General features: G+C 39.4%; 1 protein-coding gene across 4 annotated transcripts in view; it reads right to left on the bottom strand.

The window, feature by feature from the left end:
- Positions 1-1501: 1501 nt before the first annotated feature.
- The window catches only part of me1 (malic enzyme 1, NADP(+)-dependent, cytosolic), a 77637-nt gene continuing 51275 nt past the window's right edge, over positions 1502-27863 (bottom strand). For all 4 annotated transcript variants that reach the window (XM_046399028.1, XM_046399031.1, XM_046399029.1 and 1 more), the window contains 11 exons: positions 23894-23969; positions 21928-22089; positions 14910-15013; positions 6752-6861; positions 5784-5881; positions 4691-4804; positions 3948-4053; positions 3596-3738; positions 3334-3507; positions 2187-2285; positions 1502-2082 (listed from right to left, as the gene is read on the bottom strand). In XM_046399028.1, the coding sequence (XP_046254984.1) occupies positions 1915-2082; positions 2187-2285; positions 3334-3507; positions 3596-3738; positions 3948-4053; positions 4691-4804; positions 5784-5881; positions 6752-6861; positions 14910-15013; positions 21928-22089; positions 23894-23969 (1354 nt within the window). In that variant the 3' untranslated portion in view covers positions 1502-1914. The remainder of the gene's footprint in view (positions 2083-2186; positions 2286-3333; positions 3508-3595; positions 3739-3947; positions 4054-4690; positions 4805-5783; positions 5882-6751; positions 6862-14909; positions 15014-21927; positions 22090-23893; positions 23970-27863) is intronic.

Genomic DNA, 27863 nt, shown 5'->3' on the forward strand with positions numbered 1-27863 from the left:
ACACAACACATATCGCATGTATGTGTTTATGGCTCCATTCTATGGGTTACATATATCACAATAAATGATTTGTTTGCTCTATGATTGCATGAGAATGAAAATAATAGAGATTAATAATGTATTGTGGTGTATATATTGATGAAGTCTCAAAAGAGCTATTAAGTTTCCAGGTAAAATCTGATGATAAAAAAAAAAAGAAATCAACTTAAAAAAAATTCCTGACAGTTGAATGTTCAACATAAAGTTTATAATGAACTGTAGTGTGTGGTAATGTATTTTACAATGACAGAAGTTAGCCTCTGGAGGGAGCCAGAGCACCATAAGATGCACTCACTGCAATTAACCTGTCCTATTTTTGTTTGACAAGACATTTCTTCTTACCAAGAAGTTTTTAAGTTAGAGTATTTCACTTAAGCTATCACAGTAAGATATTAGAACTTGTTCACTGAGACTTTATAACTGTTTCTGAATAGTTAGTGCTGGACACTAAAATTACCAGAATTTTAAAGCTGTTTGATCAACAGTGAGTACAAAACTACTTTGTCACAGTCATAATTTCTAATTTCAAGCATCCTGTGCTTTTCATTTCTTCAATGTAACAACACAACTGTTTGTGTTGGCTAATCCAAGAACCTTCAACAAATAAGCAGGGTGTTTGTGGTTTAGTAAAAGGAGGTTTAAAGTACTGTTATCTCGCCATATGTCTTACATTTAATCTTTTTATGTTGCTTTTGCATCCTTTGCTCTTCACATATGGAGCCTCTGTATACGTCTACTCAACAAAGAAGTAAGAAGAAATGTAATTGCCTGAAAATCTCATTTTTAGTAACACTGCAAGTACACTTGTCTCATTACTTATATTAAGCAAAATGTGCAATTTTGTTTTAGCATAGTGTGCTTAAAATAATTATATTCCATTGAATATGACCTGATTTCATGATAACTGCAACATCATTAAATCCCACTGCAATCATCTGTGTGGAGTCTGCATGGAAACATGTTTAAGGTGTCACCTGCATCGCATGCTGGTTTAGCTGGGATGAGCTCCAGCCCCCAATGATCCTCCAAGGGGTCATGTTTGTAGAAAAGGAATGGATGGACAGACAAATGTATTTATTTTTAGTTACTATGTACTGGTTTTAAGATACAGTCCCTAAACATATAGCCTTATTTCAAGGTGATAGCAAAAATGCTAAATTTGCCCACACTTAAAACATCTCTGAGACTAAATATTTTCACTTGTTTTGAAAAAACTCTTGGCAAGTGACATTTTTCCTGTTCTGTTGTCAGATAATTTTATTTTCAGTATTATTTCCCAATTTTATTTATTTATTTTTTTTCTTGTGTTCGAGAGCTGATAAGTAATTGACTGATAAGCAGTTTATCAATTACTAAGTAAAGCAAGACTGAAACTGTCTTGCATTCATTATAAAGTCACAGAAAGATAAAATGTGTGTTGCTTACTTTTGTCCCGGATTTCAGTTAACAGAGTTATCAGAAATGGAAATCATTAATCAAGCCATTTTTATTTATGGTTTACACAGTGATAATCTAACTCCCTATTACAGTGCAACTAATAGGAACCTGTGAAGAACTTTCTCCAAATACATTATCATGAAATGTAATGTGACGACAGCGATTAGCGCAATATTTCATTTCTGGAGTTCTGGATACCACTTTCTGTCCCCCATTTTATCAGTTTCCTTTCTTTCACTTATTTATAAGTGCATTATTTGTAGACTACCATGCGTTTTACTGTTGGAGATGTAAAGCACAATAATTCTACATGTTTTGTCACCATTCTTTTCACAGTAATATATTCATGAGAAAACTCTACACACAGCCTCTTTCACATCGCAGCATCAGTAGTTACCAAGGCCCTCCAGGACTCACTCTGTCTCTCTGTCCAGTGCACTAAAGTTTGCATGACTGCACAGTCATACTGTCCTCTGGCCAGCGGTAAGAGTCCACAGCAAACTCATCATAATTAGTGCGGTAGGTGAGTGAGCGCACATATGCTTCTTTGTCGGACGGCTCCGGGCGAAGTGTGGCCATGTTGTGCTCATAGGCATACTCCATGATCTGCAACACACAGGTTTTGGAAAAGTGCAGTTTCATGAGCCCTCATACAACAGGACCCGGACAGACGCGGTAAGATACATCTGCTCTCGACTGTGTGCACACACCTTCACAGCCAGCTTGCGAGAGACGTCCCCGATGGAGCTGAGAGAAGGATACAATCTTCCTTCCTTCAGGTCCTTCTCTGTCACCATGTGAGCAAGAGCCTGTTAAACGGCACACACAGCTTGTGTTAGAGTGGAGAAGGAAATAACATAATGTGCCAACATGTGTTGCATGAGTCAAACTACTCTCAGCTAACCTTTACAGAGAGAAGCAGTGACCAGTGGTTCGGGTAAATAGTTTTAAAGTTTTAAATGTGATCTCAGAGATCAGCCTCACTGGGCCTTCATAACCCCCCTAAGTATCTCTGTACAATTACACAGGAACTATTAGTTTATCATGTGTTTACTTCATTAGGTCTTCCGGAGAGTCTTAAAGGGAGTGTTATCAGTTGTGAAGCAACTTCTCTCTCATTGCTATTGGATTTTTCAAATGCTTTTTTTATTTATTTATTTTGATGCTTTGAGCATCACTCATCATCAGAAAGAAGACGTCTGTACAGCTGATATCTCCAAAACTCTGCAACTCACACCAAAGCAGTGTAAATATCACTATAGTTGAAAGGAAAAATACATATCTTTGAATTTGAAAAACTAATTTCTCAGCCTTTTAGAATTTATAACTAATACAACAAATTCTTTCATGTGCTGAATCTTGGGTTGAGTTTGCCTTTTGCTTTCTGTTGCTTTTATGGAAATAAATACAGCAACATAAAATCAATTATCAGTGGTAGAATATAAATCCATCTGCTTAAGTACTACTAGTACAAATTTGAAATACTTTACCTGAGTTTTTTTTTTTATTTTGTGCTACTTTACACCTCTACTCTGTTACATTTCAGAGACAGATATCATACCTTTAACTGTGGCTAAAATTAGCTCTATCTCAAGCAACTGCAGCATAGAAATGCTATTCATGCATATTAATCTAATGATGCTTAAAGTACATTTTGCTAATGTTACTTCTATATTATTACTTAAGCAACATTCTAATGCTTGTAACAGAGATTTTTTTACTTGGATTTTCAACGTGTGGCTTTAATGAGACTTCAGCAAAGGTTTAGTGATTAATAACACATTGTACAAATTCATGCATTGATTTAATAATAATATTATCAAGGAGCTGAAGAGGGTCTGTATATCAGGTTGTTACTTCTGCTGCAGTGAGAAAGATTTCCTCAGTAACGTGTCGGATGGCACAGGCGGTGACTCCGAGGCCCACGCCGGGGAAGATGTAGGCGTTGTTTCCCTGACCAGGGTAGAATGTCCTCCCATCAGGCAGTGTGACAGGGTCAAATGGGCTGCCGCTGGCAAAGATGCCCCGCCCCTGCAACGAGATACAGTAACATATTAAAAAAGATGGTCAGTCAAGATGGTCATGGCCAAGAAAATCATTCAGTGAGTATTCCGAGTACCTCTGTGAGTGTGTAACACTGCTCAGCAGTGCATTCGGCTTTGCTGGTTGGGTTGCTGAGGGCAAAAATGATTGGGTGTTCATTGAAGGAAGCCATGTCTCTGATGACCTGCTCTGTGAAGGCTCCGGCAACAGCCGCCACACCTGAGGCAGAAAGAAATTAATGCGAAACATATCTCATTACCACCACTTTCTTAAAATCTTCTGTCTTTCAACTTTAAAGACAGGATGACAAAAAATCATTCTTTTCTTTCAACAATCCCTTGCTTCTAGTCCATTAATGTCCTTTATCTAACATCAAATGGTCTGACAATCAAAGTAAAAAACTATATCAATATAAAATACTCTTTTACCTATGATAGCTGTGGGTTTCAGTTCCCGGATCACATCCTCCAATTTCTTTATGTGTGGGTGCTCATGAGCAAACCTCTCCTTTTCATGAGTCAAGTGGTCTCGACCCTAAGCATTTGGAGAGGACGGTTGAGGAGGAGGACATTAAAGACATGAAACATCTGTGGAAACACCAAACTATAAAAAAAACAACTTAACGCTTTTAATCACTGCTCCCACTTTCAGCGCTGAAGGAATGAAGCATTTCACTCCAGCTGGGAAACAAAAGAGAAAAGAGGACGTAGAAAGATTTGAGCATGGAGAAGTCAGGTGAGATAGAAGAAGAAAGCCAGGAGTCGAGTAAAGTGAAGAGGACCCGGAGGAGGAATGAATGATGAATAAAATGTTGTGGACAAAGTGGACAAAACAGATGTGTAACAGATGTTAATGTCCATCTCATGGAGAGACTTTTGCAGTGTTTCCAAGAAAAGACCTCTGTCATATAAATTAATGAACCATGGGAAATGCTTTTTTCTTGACTGTGGAGTAACTGTCAAACAGTTCAGAAAATCCACCATTAGTGATTCTTCACCTGTGATCTTTACTTCCTGTCACTTGTTTTTGAAGATTCTATGACAAATCATAGAAAACACAGTTTCCCTTGACCCCTTCATTGCAATCAGTTAAAATGTTCAGATTACACTGGATTCGTGTAATCTGGACACCTCAAAGTGTACATGTGTTTGTAGATGTTTTATGAAGACACCTTGACAATGAGACCCTTGGAATCAACCATCCAGATCTTTTTCAAACACTCTTCCTTAGTGAGTCCCTCCTTCTCCATGGCCATGGTGATCAGCTCAGCAATCCCCATCGCTGCCTGGGAGTGAGACAAAAATTAAGGAATCAGTCTGATCTGAAATCATGTCATTTTCTTTCTGTTTGAAAATCCACACATCTCCCTGCTCATGGTGAAGAGTCACGGCTTGAGTAATGATGTTAAAAGTAGTAGAATTGTAATTGGAAATCATTCTTCTTTGGAGTAAAATGTCCTCTGGCTAAAACAGCTATATATACATTTCACTGTCTTTAATTGTCCCTTGTTTAATGTGAGAAAACACAATGTTCCTCTTAAAAGTAAAAAAAAAAGATATTGCATAAGCAATAAAACACACCCCCTGCTGCTTTAACTTCATTTGGTCTGTTATAATCAGAGGCCTAAAGTGGCTAGAAGGCCTGCTTATTGCCCCATTTCAAATGTCCTAATAATGATGTCCTTTTCATTTTAAAGTTTGCATTGTGCCTTCATCAGATACCTGGTCAACATCTTAAAACCCTAATTACCTCACAGGACAGACTACACACTGGTCTCTGACCAATCACAGAATGTAAGCAAACAAACAAACAAGTAAAAACCAATGGTATCTGGAGTGGTGAATTCAGAAAAGCCTACAAAAGAAAGAGAAAATGGGCGTGACCCTTTCATTCACACAATTTTACCTTGCAGCACCTTGTTCTGTGCAGAAGAGTGCGCCTATTGGTCAACATTTCGTAAATGCTGTGAAATTTGTTGTGGGACAGTCTTTGTGTTGTGATGTTGTGATGTGCCCCAGGTGCAGCATTGGTTGTTGTCCACAATGATACACTACACAGTTTAAAATGATCAATTGTCACACCAAATTCCAAACATCCTTTATTGAACTGATATCATGTAGTCTGTATAAAGCATCAGACTCAAGAAAAATCACTGAGGGACACTGAGGGAAACTCAAAATGTTATCCTCGGTAGACATCCTGCAGCGAATGCTGTTCAGCCTTATATATACAGTCTTGCTTTAGGTGTTGAGTGCTTCACATACCTCCCCTGCACCTTGGAACACAATGGTGTGGTCACACATTTTGCTTTTAGTGATGCGGAGTGCAGCTAGGAGTCCAGCTACTGCCACTGCAGCAGTACCTAAGGAGTATTACAGAGCAACATCAAGCCATTTGATCTACTCTTACTGATATTCTTCACGGTATTTATGATACTTGTATTGCTCACTGCTGCACAATCAACATAATTTGATAACAAGAAAAAAGTAAGTTGCCAGAGAGATATTAAAGAATCATATGTTTTCTTGCTTTAAAACAGATAATGAGCACAAAAATGAAGTCAGGGCCCATCAAACCAAAATGAATGAATAAATACAAATTTAAGCAGCCTGCAGAGGCTGTAGCCTGAGATGGGAAACCCAGGGCAAAAAAAGTCCACAATGCAATTACTGTTGGTGCTCATAAAATACACGGCTTCGAGTTTATATTAGCATGAGCTCACGGCATGAAGGCAAGTTAAAAGGGAGAAAATCTGAAATGTAAGAGCTGTGTGCATTGGTGTGTATTTTTTTGTGTATTTGTATTTTATAAATCAGTGATGGTTCAGGAAGGTGACTGTCCTAACCTGTGAATTAAGTGGTTCTTACAATAACTTTACCCAAACCGCATGGACCTTCCACACTTAGCTGAGTGAAATCTGCTTGTTCACGGACATAATAAGAGTTAGTACAGCGCTCCCATTGCCCGCCTTTTTGACCACATTAGACAGTCCTATCAGGTGTTTGGTGAATTTAAATTTAGTATCAGTGTCCTAAGCCTCAGTCCAATGGTTTGTTATGAACATCATTCAACAAAAAAAAAAAAGAAAAAGAAAAAAGAAACATATGATGATGATGTCTATTGATGTCTGCAGTTAAGCCTCTATGCTGATCATGTGGTTTTATGAAAGAGAGAAAGAGAGAGAGAGAGGAAAGGATGGCCATTTGTGTGTGTGTGTGTGTAGCTGCATTACCTTGAATATCATCATTGAATGTACAGTACTTGTTGCGGTACTTGCTTAGCAGACGGAAAGCATTGACATTTGCAAAGTCTTCAAACTGAATCAGACAGTCCATCCCATACCTGTAAAGAGAAGAGCAGCATGTGGCTGAACCAACAGAGAGCTTGAGCAGAAATAAAGGAGACGACAAAGCTAACTGTTACTGGGGGTTTGCTCTCCCACAGTACAACACAGCACTGGGTGACAAACTGAAGCAGTGATGCTGGCGTCCTGGTGCGAAAACTTCTAATACTGTTAAATTCAGCTTTCTGAATCTGCACAGCTAAATTTAAATGTTATGTTATACTCTTCTTTGTTACAGGTCATTTGTAAAGTGAAAAATACAGCCACAGAAGTTTGTACACTGTTTTGTTTAATAGATATTTGACAGGCTGACACCTGTTTTCCCCAACTTTATGACGCCACCTCACAGTGAGTATTAGAGGTGCAGGTCAAACCTCCACAAAGGAGTAGAATCACATAAACACAACATTTGAAGGAAAAGAACACAGAGCCCACCCAGTTTCCCAGTAAAGCAGCAGTGTTCATTTTAACAACATGCTGTTCAGACCACCTATCACATATAGTCAATACAGCATCACAGGAGCCTGTGCCAATAAGCTCCTAAAAAAACATCATACAACAAAAATAAGCTATAAGGCCTGCATTACGAGGCTGCAAATTAGATTTAGCAGTGAAGCCTTTCAACAACTGGACTTTTGTTCAGGAATTTACGGGATGTTTGCAGAGTGACTGCTGCTGCTCTATCTATGAAAGACAGGTTTTCAGCTTTCGGACAAGGAGAGGAGGATCTGGTGAAGCTGTCCAGAGTAACATGTCTGAAAAGCTAATGGCAGATCAGAGGGTATAAAAAGATTGGTATCCAGATATGTTACCTAGATAATGAGTGATCAGATCTCGCCTTTACCTTTACACCTGTTTTAATCCTCACTGAGATCGGAAGTCTGTCTACCAGACCAAAACCTGCGCCTGAGTTTGCAGCAGCAGCAAATCAGCCCCTGACAAAAGTAGGGTAATTTATTGCTGTCTAAAATGATACATGTCATTAACAGATTGTATATATTGTTATTTAGTTGTTTAATTAAGTTAATTAAGTAAGCTAATGTTGGCTTTATGAGTAACACGTGGTTTAGCCAACATAACATGATCTTGAAAAAGGAGTTCCACTGAGTTGATTGCTGATGTTGATTATGATTGTTAACTTGCACAAGTCCATAAGAGACCCAGGCAAAGCTGGCAATGTATGCCTAAAGTCTGACACGGTGGAAGCGATATTTGGAAGCGATAATTTTTTTTTTAAAATACTACCTATTTTGTGAGTAGAAACAATGAGAGGAAAGGGTGAAGAAAACCTGAATTAAAAAGACCAGGGATCATGTTTCAGTGAATGAGTGGCAGAATTGGGGACAGGCCAAGTAAAACAGACCACAGACCTCCAAAACCCCCTACCACATCACATTTGCTTTTAACAGTTATAACACTGTTTGCCTTCTTTTTTTTGTCCTCTTCTTTCTTTCTACTACTTTTCAGTTTTTTCATAAAACCCCACCTCAAACCTCATAAGGAAAAGGATTCTCGTTTTCACTGTTATTTTACAATTCACTAAAGCTGTTTCCCACTTGTAACATTTGCTGCTAAACTGTTTAACTTTAAGCAAGAGGAGGATGAAGCTGAGCGGAAGCAAGGCAGGAAAGAAAAGCAGGATGAGAAGTGACTTGAGTTCAACTGCAATAAAACTCGATGTCCTGATGAGAGAGTGCCATTGCTGGGTCACTGTTTATCCTTCCTTCTGCCACATTGCAAGACACAGATTCCTAATACAGAGACTGACAGCCTTACTGACTGCCAACACGGCAGTAGTGCTGAAGAGAGAAATGTGTTTTCTATCAAGCACAGAGCAGTACTAAAGCACTAAGAGCCTGTGCAAAGAGGATGAATAATGAGTCCAAGAAGGGAGCTATAAACTTTTCATTGTGCTGGGGCTTTAAGGGACGCAGACAGGCGACAGGCGAGGATATATGTGGCCTTGCCCTAGTGCCAGCGCAGCGCGCTCTGGTATGGTTTGGTGCAAGCCACTACTGGAGAGGTCACACCAGTTCACGCAGAACCAAGCTGGTCATGCATACAGTCCTGAGAGGTGGATTTGATTAGTCGAGAGTCATACTCACACCCTGTTCTTAGATTCGTTTTTAAGGTTCGAAATGAGAGTGAAAAACAGTGTCAGATATTGCATTCACAGTTTCAGATTGTTTGAAAGATCAGAGACTCCTGAGACAGATATGAAATGAACTGAGCTGTGAACATATGCTCATTCAAGGGCTATAAGCTACAGAGAGACTATCTGTGGTTGTGGTATTGTAGAAACAAAGTCACATTCACAATGCAGAAAGCTGTTTGGACAAAGCCAATAAAGTGAGGGGGAGTGTTTTTGACAATCTCTGTGTGTATGTGTGTGTGTGTGTGTGTGTGTGTGTGTGTGTGTGTGTGTGTGTGTGTGAGCTTTGCCTTGAACAAAGCACCTCTTGGAGGCCATTTGTGTTCGTTGTCCCTATTCTGCCTGAAAGTCTGTTGTCTTTCCTTGACAACCCTATGAATGGAACGCCAAAATCCAACAATGCACCTCTTTGCCAGCTGAATAAAAAGTATCATGGACAAAGACAGAAGGATTTGCTTTTGTATCTAAGCTGGAGTATCAAGGGCAGTAACCTAAGCAAGGCAGGGCACACCCAAAAGATGAAAAACACAGACCATATTCCTGAGTCCTGACTGTGCTGAGAAAAATCCATTAATCTGTGAGAGGTGGGGGAAAAAGACTCATGGATCTGGATTGCTCTCACATAAAAAGAACCATAATTGCTATAAACAGATGTTTGAACTGAGAACTACTATTATGGATCCATTGTCTTAGCTTCTTTTGACTCAGCAGAGGGTAAATAAATTATTCCAAGTTTATTAGGTAATACTTTAAACTGCAGCCTGCAAATGACAATGTCATTATTTAGTAGATGTAGGGCATTAATATAACCCTTATTGGATACTGATACAAATAGGTATAAGGGGAGAAGACTATAGACTAGCAGACTCCAACTGTTTTCTTAAATTACTGAGTACTTGTTCAATAATTAAAGACTATGGTACTATTGCTAGTGTGTAGGTGAAGGTGCCAATGATGCAATGAAAGTTACACATCACAATATTCTTACAAAAATAAACATTAAACAATAAAAAAAAAATCATTGTAAACATTTCTAAATATGAATGACTTTTTATTATTATGTAAATTATCATTTTTCCTGGGGAAGAATACATTAGCCCCCTAGGAAAAAAGATATACCTTGATAGCTATAAAGTTTGTCTGTGAACTTTTTTTTGTACTATAGTCTATTATTACAGTATAGTAGATCCAAGATCCATCCGATGTCCAACTATTGTTGGAGAAAAACCTTCAATGTTTTGTCATTTAATCACATCATAAATAAAAAATGCACTAAAGACAACTTTTACTTTGAAACAAACTTTCCTGAGTTTTACTGTATTCAGTTTTACTGTATTGTGATCTTCTCTTAACAACAAATCTAACAAAAAACTGCCCTAATGCAGTGGTAGTTGGCAGAGACTTAAATACGCTATGTGCAAAAGTATTGGGCCACCTGACCATTACACCAGTGGGGACTACAGCGACATTACATTTTTCTGTGGGAATTTTTGCCCTTTCATGTAGTAGAACATTTGTGAGGTCACACACTGATGTTGGACAAGAAGGTCTGGCTCGCAATTTCTGCTGCAGTTCATTTCAAAGGTGTTGGATGGGGTTGAGGTCAGGGCTCTGTGTGGAAAGGAAAAGAGCCTTCCCCAAACTTGCCACAAAGTTGGAAGCATAGCATTGTCCAAAATGTCTTGGTATGCTGAAGATTTCCCTTTACTGGAAGGAAGGTACCTTGCCCACAGCCCCATCTGAATACTTTTGTCCACATATTGTAGTAGCAATGAACAAAGATGTAGCTAAAGTATCTACAGTATTGTACCAATAGATCACATGGCTACTTGTATATGAAAAGGGTCAGTTGTAGTGACAAACCCACAAAGAATGATCACGCAACAGGGTAGGTCCCCTCAGATTTACAGAACAATTTAGCCTCTTTCAGGTTATTGTTTTGGATTTCTGGCCCACAACTCTTTTGGTTCTGTTGGTTTTTAGTTCTGCTGAGATACATACTCGTCAGCCACAGCAGGCATTTTTGACAATACGACCCACTGAACACTACCTGATCAACACCAAAAAGTATGTAACAGTTGGTGAACATATGGAAAATTTAGCCCCAAAAGAGAAACATATTCGTCAAACAGGAGATTAAATGTTAGCTTTGTTTTGACCGAGTATGAAAATAGAACATGGTCAACATACATCACTGTAAAAGGTATCAATATAGTGTTGTGTTTCAAGCTTATTTCTGCTGTCTCCAAGTGGTTAATGAATCATTCACTACAGACAGACTTGGTGGACATGGCAGCTGTCATCACATTTGATTTGAATATTGTCAAATCCTGATTGATGCTCAGAAGTAAGTGACATCTCCTTTCTCCAGATGAGCCCTGCCCTCTCTTAACCAGTAAAAAAAAGCACAGAACAAAATATATCATGGAGTCACTAAAACTGTTCTAACTTTGGCAGAAAGACAAAATCCCTTGTGGTAAGAAGCTGAGTAAATTCAAGTGTGCAAGCTTTGTCTGTAAGCTAATCTCCTATCATTCATTATTCATTCACACAATACAAATTATCTCATGAAGGCAGGTGTTTTGATAACATTGACTGTCAGGTTGGAGACTTAGAAACATCCAGACAGGCAGACAAAACACCTGCAGACGAGACATTAAATTTTCCTGCACTGGCATGTTTCAGCCATCTGTGAAATGCTGCCAGACCAACATGGAGCTCCATTGTGCTTAAAACTTTTGCTGTGATTAATGACTCGCCACAAACATAAAGGTAGTAGAATGAAAGAAAAATATTTCAACTCATTGTACTGTACATTGTACTCTCAGAGTTTCCTGGTGCTTCCTGCCAAACCAGTCCAATATATAAGTGCTAGTGACATTGTTATTGATGTATATTAGTGGGAAAAAATAGTATGAGACCACAGACATTTTGCATGTGGCGAATCACTCAGACATTTGGTGTTATGTCTGTGGGACGAGAGAGTTAACGAGTGACCCAGCTCCTTCAGGAAACGCAATCTGGCTTCATCTGAGACTTGATGAAATCTGAATCTCCCGCTAATAGGTATTTGGATGTCATATATAATTTCAACACTCAGAGGGAGACTTAAAGCAGAGGGGAAGGTATGAGTTCAGAGCCAGGGAGGACCTTTGCAAAGAAGGTCGCAGACAAGGGTGCTCTGTCCAAACACAGCTGTCGAACCTGCGCGCATATATGTGTGTTAGTGTACACACAGAGGCTGTCTGTTAATGCCGTCCCTACGGGGCTGCATGGCTTCGTGGCTGGAGCCTTAATAAATCCTCAGCCCCCTCCCGCTCTCCAGAGACCCAGCATCTCTCAGCATACATTATTTCTCAAATCCCCAAGCCGCCATTAAAGACTAAGAAGCATTATGCATTTTCTCTACTTTGCTCTGTTGCCGCTTTCACCCATCCTTCCATTGGTCTGTCTGTTCCTTCGTCACTCAGTGTCAAAAGTTTAAAAGAGTTGACTTTGCATGCTACTCAGAGTTGTATGAACAGCCTGAAGCCTGTTCTGTCAAATACTTTTCAATCATTTCTGACATGAATGGTTCTGACAGAATGGCACAAAATGTTTTTGAGTAAATCATATAATTTGGCTGCTCAAAAATATATTTGTAATGAACATCACCTATCTAAGGCACAAACTGTCAAACTGAAGGCCTGTGGACCAAATCAGGCCCAGCACTTCATTATTGCGGCCCCCAAGAATGTGTGTCCATGAAATTTATGTCCCAGAATGCATCCTGATTTGCTAGATTGCATCTCAGTATCATAAGGGTTAGTTGGTTGGTTTTATGAAGGGTGTTGGATGAACCGTTTCTAAATCTTCAAATTAAAAAATTGATATTGGCCTTAAAAATACAGCATCAGTCTTGTCCTGGTACATGCTCCTGCGTCACTATGATGAAGGAGCATTTAGTATGAAAAACCTAATGTGTTGCTGCTGTGTGGATGAAAGCATTTTGATCTGTTAATGACTTGTTGTGTGGAGCCTTCAGTTCCAGCACACTCCCCCAGTTTCATGTCATAACTTTTCTGCACTAGGATTCCCACGGAGAATTATCCATACACCATTAAAAACACATTAGGAATTAAGTGTGATAAAACGTGACAAAAAGACGAGTGTTTCCTTAAAAAAAAAATGCTGACTTCAAAGTTTTAAAACCTTCGCTGAGCCTGGGCTCATCCTTTTTAATGTGCTCTGGGTGTGTGCAGGAGCAATGCGATTAAGGGATAATTCATTTCTGTCTGAAGACAAAAGCAGCAGACAACACCTGCTGGTTATTCAAAATGAACAGTGGGGCTGAAGAATCCCACCTAGACCTTTACTGCTTATTGATGAAAAGTCAAGCTCAAGAATTTATGTTTAGTTTCTTAGAAAACTAAACATGAATATTACTTGAAAGACTGCAGAGTTATAATCATTCATTCAATCTCTGAGCCCATAATTACTCATTTTCCGGAAATCTGGCTCCTTTGGGCAAAAAGCTTCACTGTTCCCTGTAGTTGAGAAGCTACCCAGTTATTAGAGTCATGGCGTCCTCCTGCCAGCTGGAGGGGGCCCAGACCCAGGACTCTCCCTCTGCACTCTGGCCTCTCTCAGATGAGTCTTAACCAGGCCCATGTGTGTGTGGCTGTGACGGCTCCATGGCACACAGTGGCACAGAGATAGACAGAAATGTCAGCATGCATAGAAGTCAAAGGTATACAAAAGTTCCATTAAGGGCAGGGTTGCAATAAACACTTGATGTACAAACCCCATAGGGAAGCAACATGACTAATTACAGCTCAGAGAAGAAGAAAAAGATAAGATCAGAGTTTAAAAACCAATTGAGTGGCATTGTGGAATACTAAACACTTCAATTTTTTTGAAGTCAATCACTCACTCCATACAAAATCCTCTGTGTTTATGGAAGATATTTCTAGATATGCTCCCTGGACTGGGACCACATGGGTCAACACAGAGGGATAAACACAGATTCTTCAACAAACCAGATATCTCCCATTATTCCTATATATATCTCTGTTTGAAAGCTCGGTGTAAGGGAATTCTTTTACTTGTCTCTCATTTTCCCTTTAGATTAGGGGTTGACCTTGGTCATCGCTGTTGTACTGAATGTCACTGACAGACACCCAGGCATCCCTCCCGGAGATAGCTGGGGAGCCGGCAGATACCAAGGCCTTGACAGTGGCAGATGATTGGATGCTCACTGGGCGAGTCTTGACCCTGCGCATAACACTCTCCTGTTTTGGCCACTCAGTCTTTTCCTTATCGTCTTTTCTGGGCTTTCATCGAGAATGGGTGGAACTATCTTGAGCATTCACAGCAGTTGTATCAAAGAACAGTGTTGGGGTTTCTCAGGTCAGAACTGGATGGCATCAAATGCAGCACTCTGTACCGATGACTCCTGATTCTCTTTGAGCTCAAGTTCAATAAATCATTCACATCCAGCGTCATTTTTTCTTCAGTTTCAAAATAGATTATATTATGATGCCAAGAATGAAAAAGCACTCATTTCAGCTGCTGACAGGTTAGTTGTGTTGTGTTGGTGTGTTCTCAGTCACCTGCCTGGGCAAAATCATACCACTAAAAACAATAGCAACAACAGGCTCTGTAAGGCTCTGTAATCACTTTTCAATAAGTTCATGTTGCCAATAAGCCAGGAAGCAGACATTTCACTAACATTGCTTAGCAACCAAAATTTAGTTCAAAGAAAGTAAAATAGAATTATCTGTAAATGAAGTTCCAGATTCACGAATCCCACAAGATTGGCTCCATCACATTGCGTGTACTGACTGTGCTAAACTGCTTAACATATTTCTTTTAACAGCACCATGTGCCGTCTGCTTTAAAATGACAGTAACATACCTGTCCGACACAGCCTTCATAAATTCATCCAGCAGGTCATCATAGGCCTGGCCTCGTACTCTCTTATGTCTTAGCCCAATGTAGAGAGGGTCCTTGAGCAGTGCCTGCAAAAACACATGTATTTAGACTTTGATCAACCTTTATGACCACTCTGCCTCACATGCAACTGCATTGCAAAGGTTATATACACAGTATAACAGTATCACTTTCTTTTTGGCCATTAATGTTAATTTTCTATCAATTTTCTAAAAATATAATTTGGTACTTATTATAATATTGTGATATTCTTCAAATTAATCATTCATGAATAACTGTGAGAATAGTCTTAACATTCAAAAATTTTCAGCCGGTCTTTCAAACTCCCATGATTTGTGTTACAAATGTTCCATCTCAAAGCCCAAATGCCACCATTTCAGTCATCAGAGGTATTTTATCATTATCATTATCGTCATCGTCAATTCAATTCAATTCCATTTATTTGTAAAGCGCCACAACAAAAGTATTCTCATGACACTTTCCAATTAGAGCAGGTCTAAACTATACTCTTTAGTTTCATCATCATCATCATAATACTTCAATAAAAAAAAAAATAAATAAAAAATAATAATAATAAAAATATGAAGATATATGTGGTATATATGTGTAGTGTGCCCTGCATGCTCACACAGAGAATAAACCTCTGCAACAGAGGAACTCAGGGAATGTGTGAGACTGAGCAGTCCATGTGTGTGATTTCTGTCCACTCAGGAGAGTTATATACAGTATGCGAACACATTCTCACACATGAACACACCTGTAACTCTGTAGACCTTAGACCTCTGCTACAATGTGAACCATGTGTATGATCCACTGAGAAACACCTCCTATCACTTCACACGCAGGCTGAAGATAAATGTACAACAAATCCCTAGCCCTGTAGCAAATGTTTTCATTTTTACTGCAATATCAATCATTTCACTGCGGTTTTATGGAAGAGGTCATTATTACATTGGGTGGATGAATTATATAGGTTTAAATAATTAAGTATATAACGTTACATTTCTTTGTACAGTGGCTTAGCATTTTAAAGATGTTGTCTGAAGAGTAACGATATCAGTAAGTGAGAGGATAAGTAACGAAGCAACAGCTCTTTGAGCTAAATGTTGGAGTCATCATACCAATGTGCTCACATTTACAATGCTAACCCACTGATTTTAAGAAGTAATTTTACATCTTCTGGAAGGAACAGAAGGAAAAACAGATTCAACATGTAGGAATGAAGAATTTAATATGATTTCAGGGTCCATATCTAAAAAGGCTGGGTCATTGTTTTTTAAAATTCACATATACTATCACACCAACAGCTCTTCAAAGGCAAACTAACAATGTGAAAGAGATGAAAGAGCAGCACCAGTGAACCTTTACACCTTACTATTTTGAAGTATGTGAAGGATATACCAGCAGATTGTGGGCACACGTAGGTAGGAAGCTATGTTTGCGAGACAGACCGGATGAAAGAGTGAGACTTGTGATGAATTAGGTGGGAGTAAATGCCACTTTGCTTTCTGGTATCACCACATATTTCATCAGGTTTTTGACATGCTGCACCTGCATGAAATAATGTGGCTGTGTCTCAACTAACTGACAAGCTACGAGGCTGATAAATGGAGCCAACCTGAAGTGGTAAGAGGAGCAGTTCCTCAAATGACCACTTGAGGCTGGCTCCAAAAATGAGTCAGTCCTCATAGATCCCCTTATTAAAATAAATGAACAACAGACTGAGCTTCATAGTGGATCTTCAGAAAACTCCAATGGGTGACATCACAGAAACTACGGCAGCCATTGAGATATATATATATATATATATATATATATATAAAGATGGCCCATACATCTCCACTCCAAACCACTGCACAAAAGAGAAGACAAAACATCCCAGGCTCAGCTATCAACCATGTTTCAAACCCGTTTTATAACATGAAACAACTAATTAAAAGAAAAGAATTAAAAAACAAAAAAAAAAAAAACAGCATTTGAACCTACATCAGACGTGATGAAAACGACCTAAAATTACAAAAACTTTTGGGAAAAATAGATTTTACATCCGTGTCCCCTCTGATAACATGCAGGAGGAAGGGTTAAGGATGTGTACTGGAGCCAGCCAGCAGAGGGTGATCAAGATCTTTTCTCAGATCTTTTCTCAGATCAAGATCTATATCTTTAGATACAGTCAAGACAGATTTTGATTTGAGACTAATTCATATGTGCTACACTCTGTAAACTTTGACTTCCAGGAAATTTTAATCCCAAAGGGTGGGGAACTGTATGTAGTGTTGTCATGTCTCAATGGGACAGGCGACCTTTACTTTTGGCGATGGATAATTACAGGGTGCCACTAAGATGAGCACGGCTTAGAGAAGGCAACGGCCACCTTTCCATGACAGGGTCAAAGTTGCTATGCCCAAGGACAGCTCAAGAGGTTTATTTAAGGCAATATTTATTTGAAGTTGACAACTCATTTCCTGGCAAAGGTTTATAGGGTAGTAATAAGACTACAATTCTGCTGTAAGCAAAATATTTTCATATGATCCCACAGAGAAGTGGACTGATATCAGAAAGCTTTTGGTGGTAATTTCACAAGATGATGCAAGAGCATGCAAGGAGAAAGACAAAAATAGATATATGAGTGATATTTAGCCCTGCAGTGGACTTTCACTAATGTGCCTTCTCTTGAGTTATAGTTTATGACGGTCAGTTTTTGTTTTGATATTCGGTCCAAATACAAACTGTGACAAAAGTGCCTTTATAGGTGAAAAAGAAGGAGCTGCTTTATAAGTGACTGGGACAGTCCTGGCTGAGTTTCAGATGGGCTGACCTCGTTGACACTATGCTGAACTGTTGAAATGAGTTGTCTTTCTGTTCCAGATTATCTACTGTTGACTGCATGAGCTGTCCTTTGTGTTGTACAGCCCATTTTCTCTCAGAAGGGATTAGTTCTTGTGTATGGCTTTTGACAGCTCATGCTCCCAGGAGATACAGAAGCTCCATTTTCACTATTGCAACTGTTTCCAAACTGATGACTGTTGGATGAATAATATGAAGTTATATTTGACTGCTTTGTTGTGCCAGAATTTTGATGAGGGAGTTTAAGCAGTTTAGCAGGTAACTTTCAGTGTTAATAATGTGCCTGCAGCATTTATGAAAACTGTATTTTAATGGGGGAGCATGGCCAGAGATCAAGAATAGCTTGTGCCTGGTTGAGGTAAAGGACACCCGGCAAAGCCCAACCAGTTCAGACGCACAAACAGCACATTGTCCAGGATGACATCACTGACTCTCGTTTCAGTTCAGTGTGCTGAGGTTATTCCAGGTGACATCAGGCCCGGGCATACACACACACAGATACAGTCCAGGGCGATAACAGGATGATGCAGGAAAACCTCAGCCCCGCAGATATGTGTGTGTGTGTGTGTGTACGGTATGAGTGCAGGAGATAAGAGCTGTCCAGGTAGAGAAAGTTTATCACTGGGTCTAACATGATATTACACAGCTACCACATTCCTCGGCAGAAAAAATAACAACTACAGACTCGCTAAAGAGACATTTTACAGGCACTGAGGCCCTTCATGATCTGATAAAAGATTAAAGGAGCAGTTCATTTTGGGAAATATGCTAATTCATGTTCTTCAGGAGAGTTAGAGGAGAAGACTAATATCACAAAATGAAGCTACAGTGCATCCAGCAACTGGTCAGCTTAGCTCAGAGCAAAGACATTTCTTCACAGATTAAACAAAAGAAACATCGTGTGTTAATGGTTCATCTTTACAGATGACACTAGGTATATTTGTTATCTTTCGACAAGGTCAGGCTAGCTGCTTTTCTGCATTTCCAGTCTTTTGCTGGGCCAGCTAACCAACTGGTGGCAGACATGAAAGTGGTATCAATCTTCTCGTCTAACTCTTGGCAGGACAAATAATAAGTGTATTTCCAAAAATGTCGAACCATTTGTTTAAAGAAGGAGGTCAGGCTGGTCTGACTGCTACAGTGTTTGGATGTCTGCCTGCTTGCATCTCTCTCTAACCCCACATCCACTCAAGGACAAATACAATCCCATAATAACAGTCATTTCAATAATTAGTGAGAGCTACCACTACCTCATAGCCTCCCACCTCCATCTGCTCCCACCAAGTCGTCACAGTCAGTGCAGCAGAGTGAGGTGGGGTACAGAGGGGTAACGGGCTAAACTGCATCCCATATGAGGCTGGTCCAGGAGAACCTCACATAGGACACACAGAAACACACACAGGCACACACATGGCTCATTTATCCCATTACAACTCATTTTGCCTGTCATCTCTTTAGAATAATAGAAAACTAGAGGAGTTGGCTGGGGCCAGGCTACAGTAAAATTACTTTTGTACTTATTTCTTTTAAAGTTGAATAAGCAGAAATATATGTGTGTGTGTGTGTGTTTCATTCAAATGTGTTCCATTTATATAAATTCTATGTTGACAGACTAATAGTCACATGCGTCTAATAAAATGTTAAAGAAATAGTTGCACATCTTGAGAAAATAATCTTATTGTCTTTCTTTCCAAGAGATAAGAAGATTGATGTGCAGTAAGTCCCATCTCCTGTGTGCTGTAATAAATTAAAATTCATATTTCTTTATATTACAAAAGTGTCTCAGGGGTAACGAGTTGCCAGATTCAGCTGGTGAGCACAGGGCAATATAACTTCATCTTCATGAATTTCCCTTCAGGGATAAATAAAGGAATTCTGATTCTGATTCTGATCTAAAGTGACAAACTATTTTTACATTTCTTTTTGTGTATAGGTTAAACAAACAACTTACAATGGGCTAATCAGTGAGCTTCAGTGGTGTTTTGAATAGTAACTTTGAAATCTGGACAGAGTGCCTTCCACATTTAACTCATAGAAATGGTAATCAATCTTCTCATCTAACTCACTCTGCGTCCATTCTCACTGACACACACATATCTAAAAAGTGCTTCTTTTCTTCTCGCTTTGGCAGCAGATATAAGGCAGATAGGGGCCAGTATGGATCAAAGACTATGAGACACATTGTTAAAGATGTGTTGTGATGTCCATAAATGTCTAAAAGTACTGCAGTGCATCCAAGAATCTAATCTGCAGATGGTATTATCACCCCAAAGCAGAATCACTCAAACAGACTAACATGCTCAATGTGGAAACTTAAAATGCATAGCGATGCCAGTGCAGGAAGAGGTCAAAAGGTAGAGCTAAAGTACATACTGCAGGCCTCTAAAGATAAGGAGCTGTGGAGCACAATTTGGGAGAATAAGAGACGATTTTGCTATTTTTTTTTTCCAGTTCCAAAGGCACGAAGAGGGCTAATGTAGCAATGTAATATCTTTTAAGGGCTTTCTAGAAAGCCTGCAGTGATTTTGTTGTCATAATGCAAAGGATTTCTGCTGTGACTTGAAGGGTTTTGATGAAGTGTGCATTGCTATCACAGAAAAACCTCAGGACATAAATGATGCTCTCGTCTGCATGAATTCAGTGGGTTGTTCTTAGTCCCTGTCCAGTCTAACTCCTCCATATTCTCTCTGCTACTTACATTTCTTGCTTGATTTTATTTGCAAACTCATCAGCAGAAGCATTTCTCATTCTTAATCCATCTGACATTTGTTTTGATTGAAACCGAACCTCTGGGACTGAGTCATAAGAAGACTGTCTTGGAAAATAAGGGACAGCCTCTGACAGGCTGAGCTCAGCTGTGTCAGGCATCTGAGGCTGCCACACCCTTGGCCAAGGCCGAGGGTTATGTATATATAGAAGTGCTCACAGACTAATTTTACTCTGTTTGAGGCCACAGACACGTGCTGCCCTACCCTGAGTTTGAATCATCTTTCAGAGACACTTCCATAGAGAACAGGGCACATGCAGTAGGTGTGTAACTCCAGCTCTGTTGGCTGCTACACTCACAGGCAGGCAGAGCGGAGAGGTGCTTTCCCAGCTGGCATTTATCAACAGAGCTGCTTACCTTGCTTATGTAAAGGGTGTTTCCTGACTGTAAAGTCACTCACGACACATTAATATTTTGATTTTAATGTCTGGGGCAATAAAGTTGAGAGAGGAGCAGGAGGGCAAAACACATTGGATCATAATACAGAATACTACCTTTATCTGGCCACTTTGTGGCAGGTGAGCAGCAGCAAACTATCTGTACTTCTGAAGAATACTGTCTACCGTACACCGATATCCCACAACATTAAAGCCATGAGCTTAATATCTTGTAGGCTCCCTTTTTGCTGCCAAAAGAACCCTGGCTTGTTGGGAAGGGACACAGGACCTCCAGGGGGATTTTGTGCACACCGGAAACGAAAGGTTGGATCCTTTGTGTCCTAAGCTGTTGTGAAAATGTAACGGGCTACACTGTCCAGCTGGGGGAGGCTGACGCAGACAGGAAGAGCTGCTGTCATGCAGAGGTGTATTTGGTCTGCAATGTTTAGGTGGGTGGTGTGTGTCAAGGAACATTCACGATTGCCAGAACAAAAGATTTCCCCTCAGAATATTGCTCTATAAACAGAAGACTGATGTTATTCACTTCACCTGTCAGTGGTTTGAATGTTGTAGCTGAGTGTGTGTATATTTTATCTACTTTATATACTTTTGGGTTATTTATTCTGTAACAAGTTACACTGTAAAGGAGCATATCACTGCAATACGTAAAACCATCATCTGTATTGCATCAACATATTAGAATATCAATGGCCTTTAAAAGATGTAATGACATAAAAACCACAACAATTTCCTTTGAAAGGCCGTTAAGTGCTGTTTAAGTACTTCAGTATAAGGCTTTTGAAAATGAAAATACTCAGGTGAAGTGCATGTAGTTGCATGAAATTTTGTTATATAATTAAGTGCAGTTCATGAATAAATGTTATTTCCACCATGATAAATTTACAGTATTAATGTAAAAAGAATAAAAGATATCAAGTTACATATCATTCTGTAGGCTGTCTATCATTTATATTTAGTCCTCAGCTCTTACCTCATTATCTGTGCCCACGTCCAGCATGACAGGCAGGCACTGCTGTGGCGGCACACCTCCACAGGCTGTGTAGAGGGCCAGCTTGCCCACTGGGATGCCCATACCATAGCAGCCCAGGTCTCCCAGCCCCAGGATCCTTTCTCCGTCCGTCACACAGACAGCCTGTTAATTAACATACCTGTCAGCCATAAACTACAGTAGCCACACAAAGAACTTCATCGATTTAAATCTGCGTGCAATGCTGCTACATGACGGATATTCTTAAATTAGATTTTATAACATTTATAACACAATTTAATGAGAAAATAAACAAAGCAATAGTTCTGCCTCCATGACTCATGATGTCAAACCTTCTTTACCACAACAAGTCCACCCTGCTACACAGAAACATGTTTTTTTCCTCAGTGTAAGCCAGGTCCTCCTACACCCTCCTGGCTTTCCACTCACTAGTCACTTAACTTATTAAGCAATAAATACATCGCTCTGGGTTGATTCCACAGCATGAGACAAATCAATTGTGTAACACTTAATATCAGCAGCAGAAGTGTTTTATTTGAAATGTTCCTAATTCTGAGTGTTTTTCTTTTTCCACCACCGACATGACGCAGATAACTCTGGCACAAATATTTTACAGCCTTGGTCCTCCCACAGTCTGACAGGTTTAAAGAGTATCATTACTTTTCCCATTTCAGTCTTTTAAATCTATAATGACCATATTTAATATCATTAGCAGCTTTTCTTTTTCAGCTCTCACTTAATTAATATGTGACAGAAAGGCCTCCAAGACTTATCAGGGAATGACAACCTCGGCTCCCGTTTGCCCTGTCTCCATGGAAATGTTAAAAGTAGGCCATATTAGGTGAGTTTACGATAAGACCACCCTGATAAAGACAGGAGGCATGTCAGCGCTGAGGTAAATGCCCTGCTGCTGACAGCTGTGAACAGGTGGCTGAGGCTGCAGGTATATTTGACATGCCACGAATGCCGACTGGTTTCGTCATTCTAAGTATGACTAGATTATGACTTGCACATAGTTGCTCTATAAAGAAGATTAAAGGAATACTTCAAGTTTTTGGGAAATTGGCCAGTACAGCAGGTCAAGAGACCTCCGAAACAGATCACTGGGTTAACGTACTCACTATTTTTTATAACAGCATGGTCTTGCATGGCTCACTTTTTGTTACTAAAAGAATTAATTACTAAAATATCAATCTAATGTAGGTACCAATGTCCAACTACTAATTTCAGATAGGTAGCAGTACTGATCTGCTGCTCAGTCATGGAGACAGTACACTACAATCCATCTTCAGCTTACAAAAAATGTAAAGTACTTTAATGAATCTTAAATATTAACTTCAATACTTTTAGATAAGATATAGATAGACATAATCTGCAAGATTCAAGAGTCTTTATTGTCATTATGCGAGCACAACGAAATTTTGTAAAGATTCTCAGCTTAAAGGCACACGTATAAATAGCACAAAACACTTAAAATGAACACTCAAGAAATATATAAAGATATAAAACACAAGGCAAAATAGATAAAGTGCACTGTTAAAGTCAGTTGTTATGGTTTGTCCCTAGTGTAGCATCCTTGCCATTATAAAACTGTATGCTAGTACATTTAAGGAGGCCTGGTCATATTCTGTATTTCTGGATTGTAATCAAAGCCTTGAAAACCAGTAATCCTGCCCATCTCTCTTTAAACGGTTTTTCATTTGTTAATTTGTTCAGATGGATTGTTTTTGTATCTGTGTAATCATCACTCACTTTGTGTTGACCAGTGGGCCGATTGAACAAAAGTCACTGAGGCATTCTCACACTTGGCATTTTTACACACATGGATTGTTATATTCTGCTGAAGTGATGCAGTCACGTAAAAGAGTTTTCAACAGATTCCAAGATCCCATGAATGTTATGAAATACCCATAAGAGCTCATGCCATTCTTTGAGTGATATAATTTACCTTAATGTCCTTTTCTGGCCAGTTTTTGAGCAACGTTGAAATGTGGCCACGATCGTGAATTGTGATAAACAGCCCCCTGTATCAAATAAAAACAAATAGAAGAACACTATTTACATATTCAAAAAGATTCACATTGGCACGCTGGTCTTTGCTATTCCCTAATTAAAATATATATATATATATATATATATATATATATTCTACTCTAGTGAAGTCAAACGTCACTAAAATAATTGTGGCAAACAGCAACACAAGAACTCAAATAACTCATGAACACTTTGTACTTGAAAAAAATCTTATCTATGATTTGAAGGAAAAACAGGCTTAAGCTCTAACTGACTGTTTGAAGTTGAGCAGCTATTTCTATTCTGCTTTTCTTTCCTCTGACCAAGACTTTATTGAATACTGATGGCACCTGGGATTTTAACGTTGAGCCCAAAGCCCAAGGCCTCTGCAGGGAGTTTGCTTTGGACCCTTGAGGCTCCCCAAATATTCATTCATCTCAGTGTGGACCCCTCCTACAACCCTCCCTCTTTCCTCTCCTTGCTCCGTAGCATCGAAGTCCTTCCCTCTGGGACAATCCCAGGATAAAGAGATCATCTCTATGCGTGGGGTCCAGCTGCATTGCCTTTCCTCCCCAACACACCCATCTGGTTGAAGTATGGGGGCAACACCTCCTCCATGTGCCAGTGACAGTAAAAACATTAGTGTTTGTAAGAATCTGCTCATAAAGTACAAACCCATCCCAGGTCAATTCTTGTAGCAGAAAACGGTGAAACATAAAACTGTATGACACATTGTTAAAAGTAAGAATGAAATATGGTGAGATGAAGAGAAAGACATAAAAGTGTCAAACAAAAATGCTTTGATAAGTCAGGGATGTGGTAGCGTACACTGTCTGTATAGATTCTACTTAACATGTTAGAAAACAAAAAAAAAATGCATTCAGTGAAGCAAACGTCTCTGTGAGGCTGTACTTATGCACAGTACATCTTTGACCTTTGTGTACAGACATTTTGGAGACAAGAAAATTAGTCAGGTGATGACATGAAGTCAGATTGTATAATGATGCATCGCACACATTTAATTTCACTTCATATCAAACGTTATATAGTTATAGACCCACATTATCATTAACATTCAAACCAGAGTATTATTTGTCCCTGCACTTGTAGTGAGGTAGCTATTCCATAAGCACCTTTCAATTAGAAATTACACAAATCAACTCAAGTCTTAAATCAAAGTCTGCTTAATATGTCACCAGTATTGTCCCACCAACTTTATTTTTATTTTTATAAATGAGGCCTCTATTATCTTGAATGTCTTTAAAAGTTCATGGGAATACATAGAGTAGTTGCTGAGAGATTTCAGGCGAGACTAAAGCGAGTGACCAACTGACAACGACATCCAAGCAGCCAACATCAGCAATTCACAAGCGGAGACCCACCGGAACTAAGATATCAGGGAGAACACGTGAAGAACAAAGTAACACCATGTTGCTTTAAAACAACATGATATCACTAGAATGATTTTTTAAAAAGAAATCTACACTAAACTCTTTGAGAGCTGAGGTGTTTGTCTGTAGCTAAAAGGCAGCTGGTCAGTGCTATGGTCACATGACTCCAGTTAAATGGGAGAGGTGCACACACTTGGAAACTGAGTTTCAGTGGCCCCAGGGCACAGTGTGTTAGCTTTCCAAAAGTCAACACTGTGTCCTCTCTAATCTCTGATCAATTAGGCAGAGCTCACACACTGTAGGCCCCTTTTGAACTTGACTGTGCATTTACTAGAGATAAGAGAGATGTTATTTACAACCTAACAGAGGCACTACCTCTCGCAATAGTCAGCAATTATCTCTTGGGCAAAAATTAACTTGAGCTAAAACAATTTATCAATTAGCCAGCTCACTGACAAAAAATGAATGTCTTAATGTGAATTTTTTGTCACATTTAATAAAAGTGTCATATACATCTCTGTTTTCTACTGCCTCTACAGCTTCTTCCTTAATTTGTTTTAGCCTGAAGCCACATTATTCTGAAAAAGTTAAGTGAAGGCAGTATGGATTTTCTAGCTAAGTTAAGTACATCAAAAGATCATTTGCAATTTATTTAAGTTCATAATGATCTTTGGAGCTTGTTTTTTTCTGCTAGTGGTTCGATGAGTGAGGAAAAATGGCAGCCCTGTCTTAATATGATCTCTGATTTCAGCTTCTCCAGGGTCAGCATTTGCTGATTTTCACTGTTAAATACCGTCGTCTCCCAAGGCCAAGGTGACGTCTTGGACTCTGGGAAACATTAGTGCTTAATGAAATAATTAACAGTTTTATTGTTATTCTAAAAATAGTCGCTATTTTTCCAGCTACTCTTCAGGTAAAAAGGAGAGAAAAGAAAGAAGAAGAAGAGACAGGAAGAGAGTGTGACAGATTAAAAGAGACTGAGTGATATTACGTTTTTGAAAGACACACATTTCTCCCTGTGCAAAGAGCTCAGCAGGTCTCATAAAGGTGACGACCTGCGGACCTGCAGACATCTGGCATCTGTCATTTTCAAAACCTTTCAACTTTTCTGGCAATATAATGACGCACATCTGCATACATCTGCACATCTAGACATAAAAAGAGACGGCAAGAGAGCTGCACGAAATGCACCACACGCAGATCAACTTAAAGAGTTTAAAAAAAAAAGTCTGCACAGCTGTAAGGGACCTGTGGGGAGCTGGGCTGTCTTTAATACAGAGGATGTGTGTGAGAGAGGAGAAAGAAGTGCAGCCTGCTGTGTGTTTACCTGAAGCCTGGAGCACATGAGCCACTGCCAGCAGCAACAATATGAGGGATTCTGGAGAAAGAGCAGCATTGGGGTTGAAAGACTGACCCCACATTTTGATTGTTGGAAAACAACTTCTTGAAGTAGATCAAAGCAGACAGGCACGCTGGCAGCGACGCCTAATCTCTGTCAACCTGAAGGTTACCCAAAACATTTCAGGTTCCACTTGTTGTTATTCTTTTCCTCCTCCAACTGTGATTATCTGCTTCTCTGTGCTTTCAGAGGAGCTGTCGACCTCATGAACTTTGACCTGAAAAAGTCTAATGAAGCAGAGCTGCAGGAGTGCCCGTGACAGGCAAACACACATACACCAACTCCCCTAAGAAATCACATCAGGCATCTGCAGTACCCAGAGCAGCATCTCTTCATGTCAGTCAGGACGAGCTGTTTTAAATCCATCATCACTGCCTGTTAAGATGATGATGATCTATTGAAACCAAAACTTAATGAAGAATTCCCAACATACAGCAGCTATCAGGATGTGCACAATATATATGTATTGTGCACATAAATAGTATATTCAAAGAAAGAGAGCGAGAGAGAGAGAGAGAGAGAGAGAAGCATTTTACATGTTTGCTGTGAGAACACTGTTGGCCTATCTAAATTTCTTCAAGGGTTTGCTGCTAGTTCAGGGTTGGGATTTGCATGCAGGGTTAAAGGAAAATCCTCTCCTGTCTTACTTTTACAGTTGTTAATATAACATAAAAAGGCAACCACACAGGGTTCCAAAACTTTCTTGCACACACTTTCCTGTCAGGCGAACAGGTACGCCCGAAACAGTTACTTCTAGCTATTTGCCATGTGTTCAATAGGCCTACTTTTAGCATGCTGTATATTTCGTCCATTCTCAACCATTTATCCATCGGTTTTAATTAAATTCTATCTATCCTATCTGCTATTCTCACTTCCAACTAACTTTTTACACACTATCAATTTGTGATATTCATGTGTTACAGCTGACTCGATAAAGTTTTAAAGAGTCAGTATCATGTTTTGCCTCAGCTACTGTAATGTATATGTTTGCAATCCGTAGCTGAAATAGCAACAATAAATATACAGCATTTGGTTAGACTTTCAACATAAAGCTTACTGAGAAACATTTCTGTAGACCCAGTTTGCAACAAAAGTGGAAGCTGTTACAGCTGCAA

This window comes from Scatophagus argus, chromosome 9 (assembly GCF_020382885.2).
Source record: "Scatophagus argus isolate fScaArg1 chromosome 9, fScaArg1.pri, whole genome shotgun sequence".
Lineage (NCBI taxonomy): Eukaryota > Metazoa > Chordata > Actinopteri > Scatophagidae > Scatophagus > Scatophagus argus.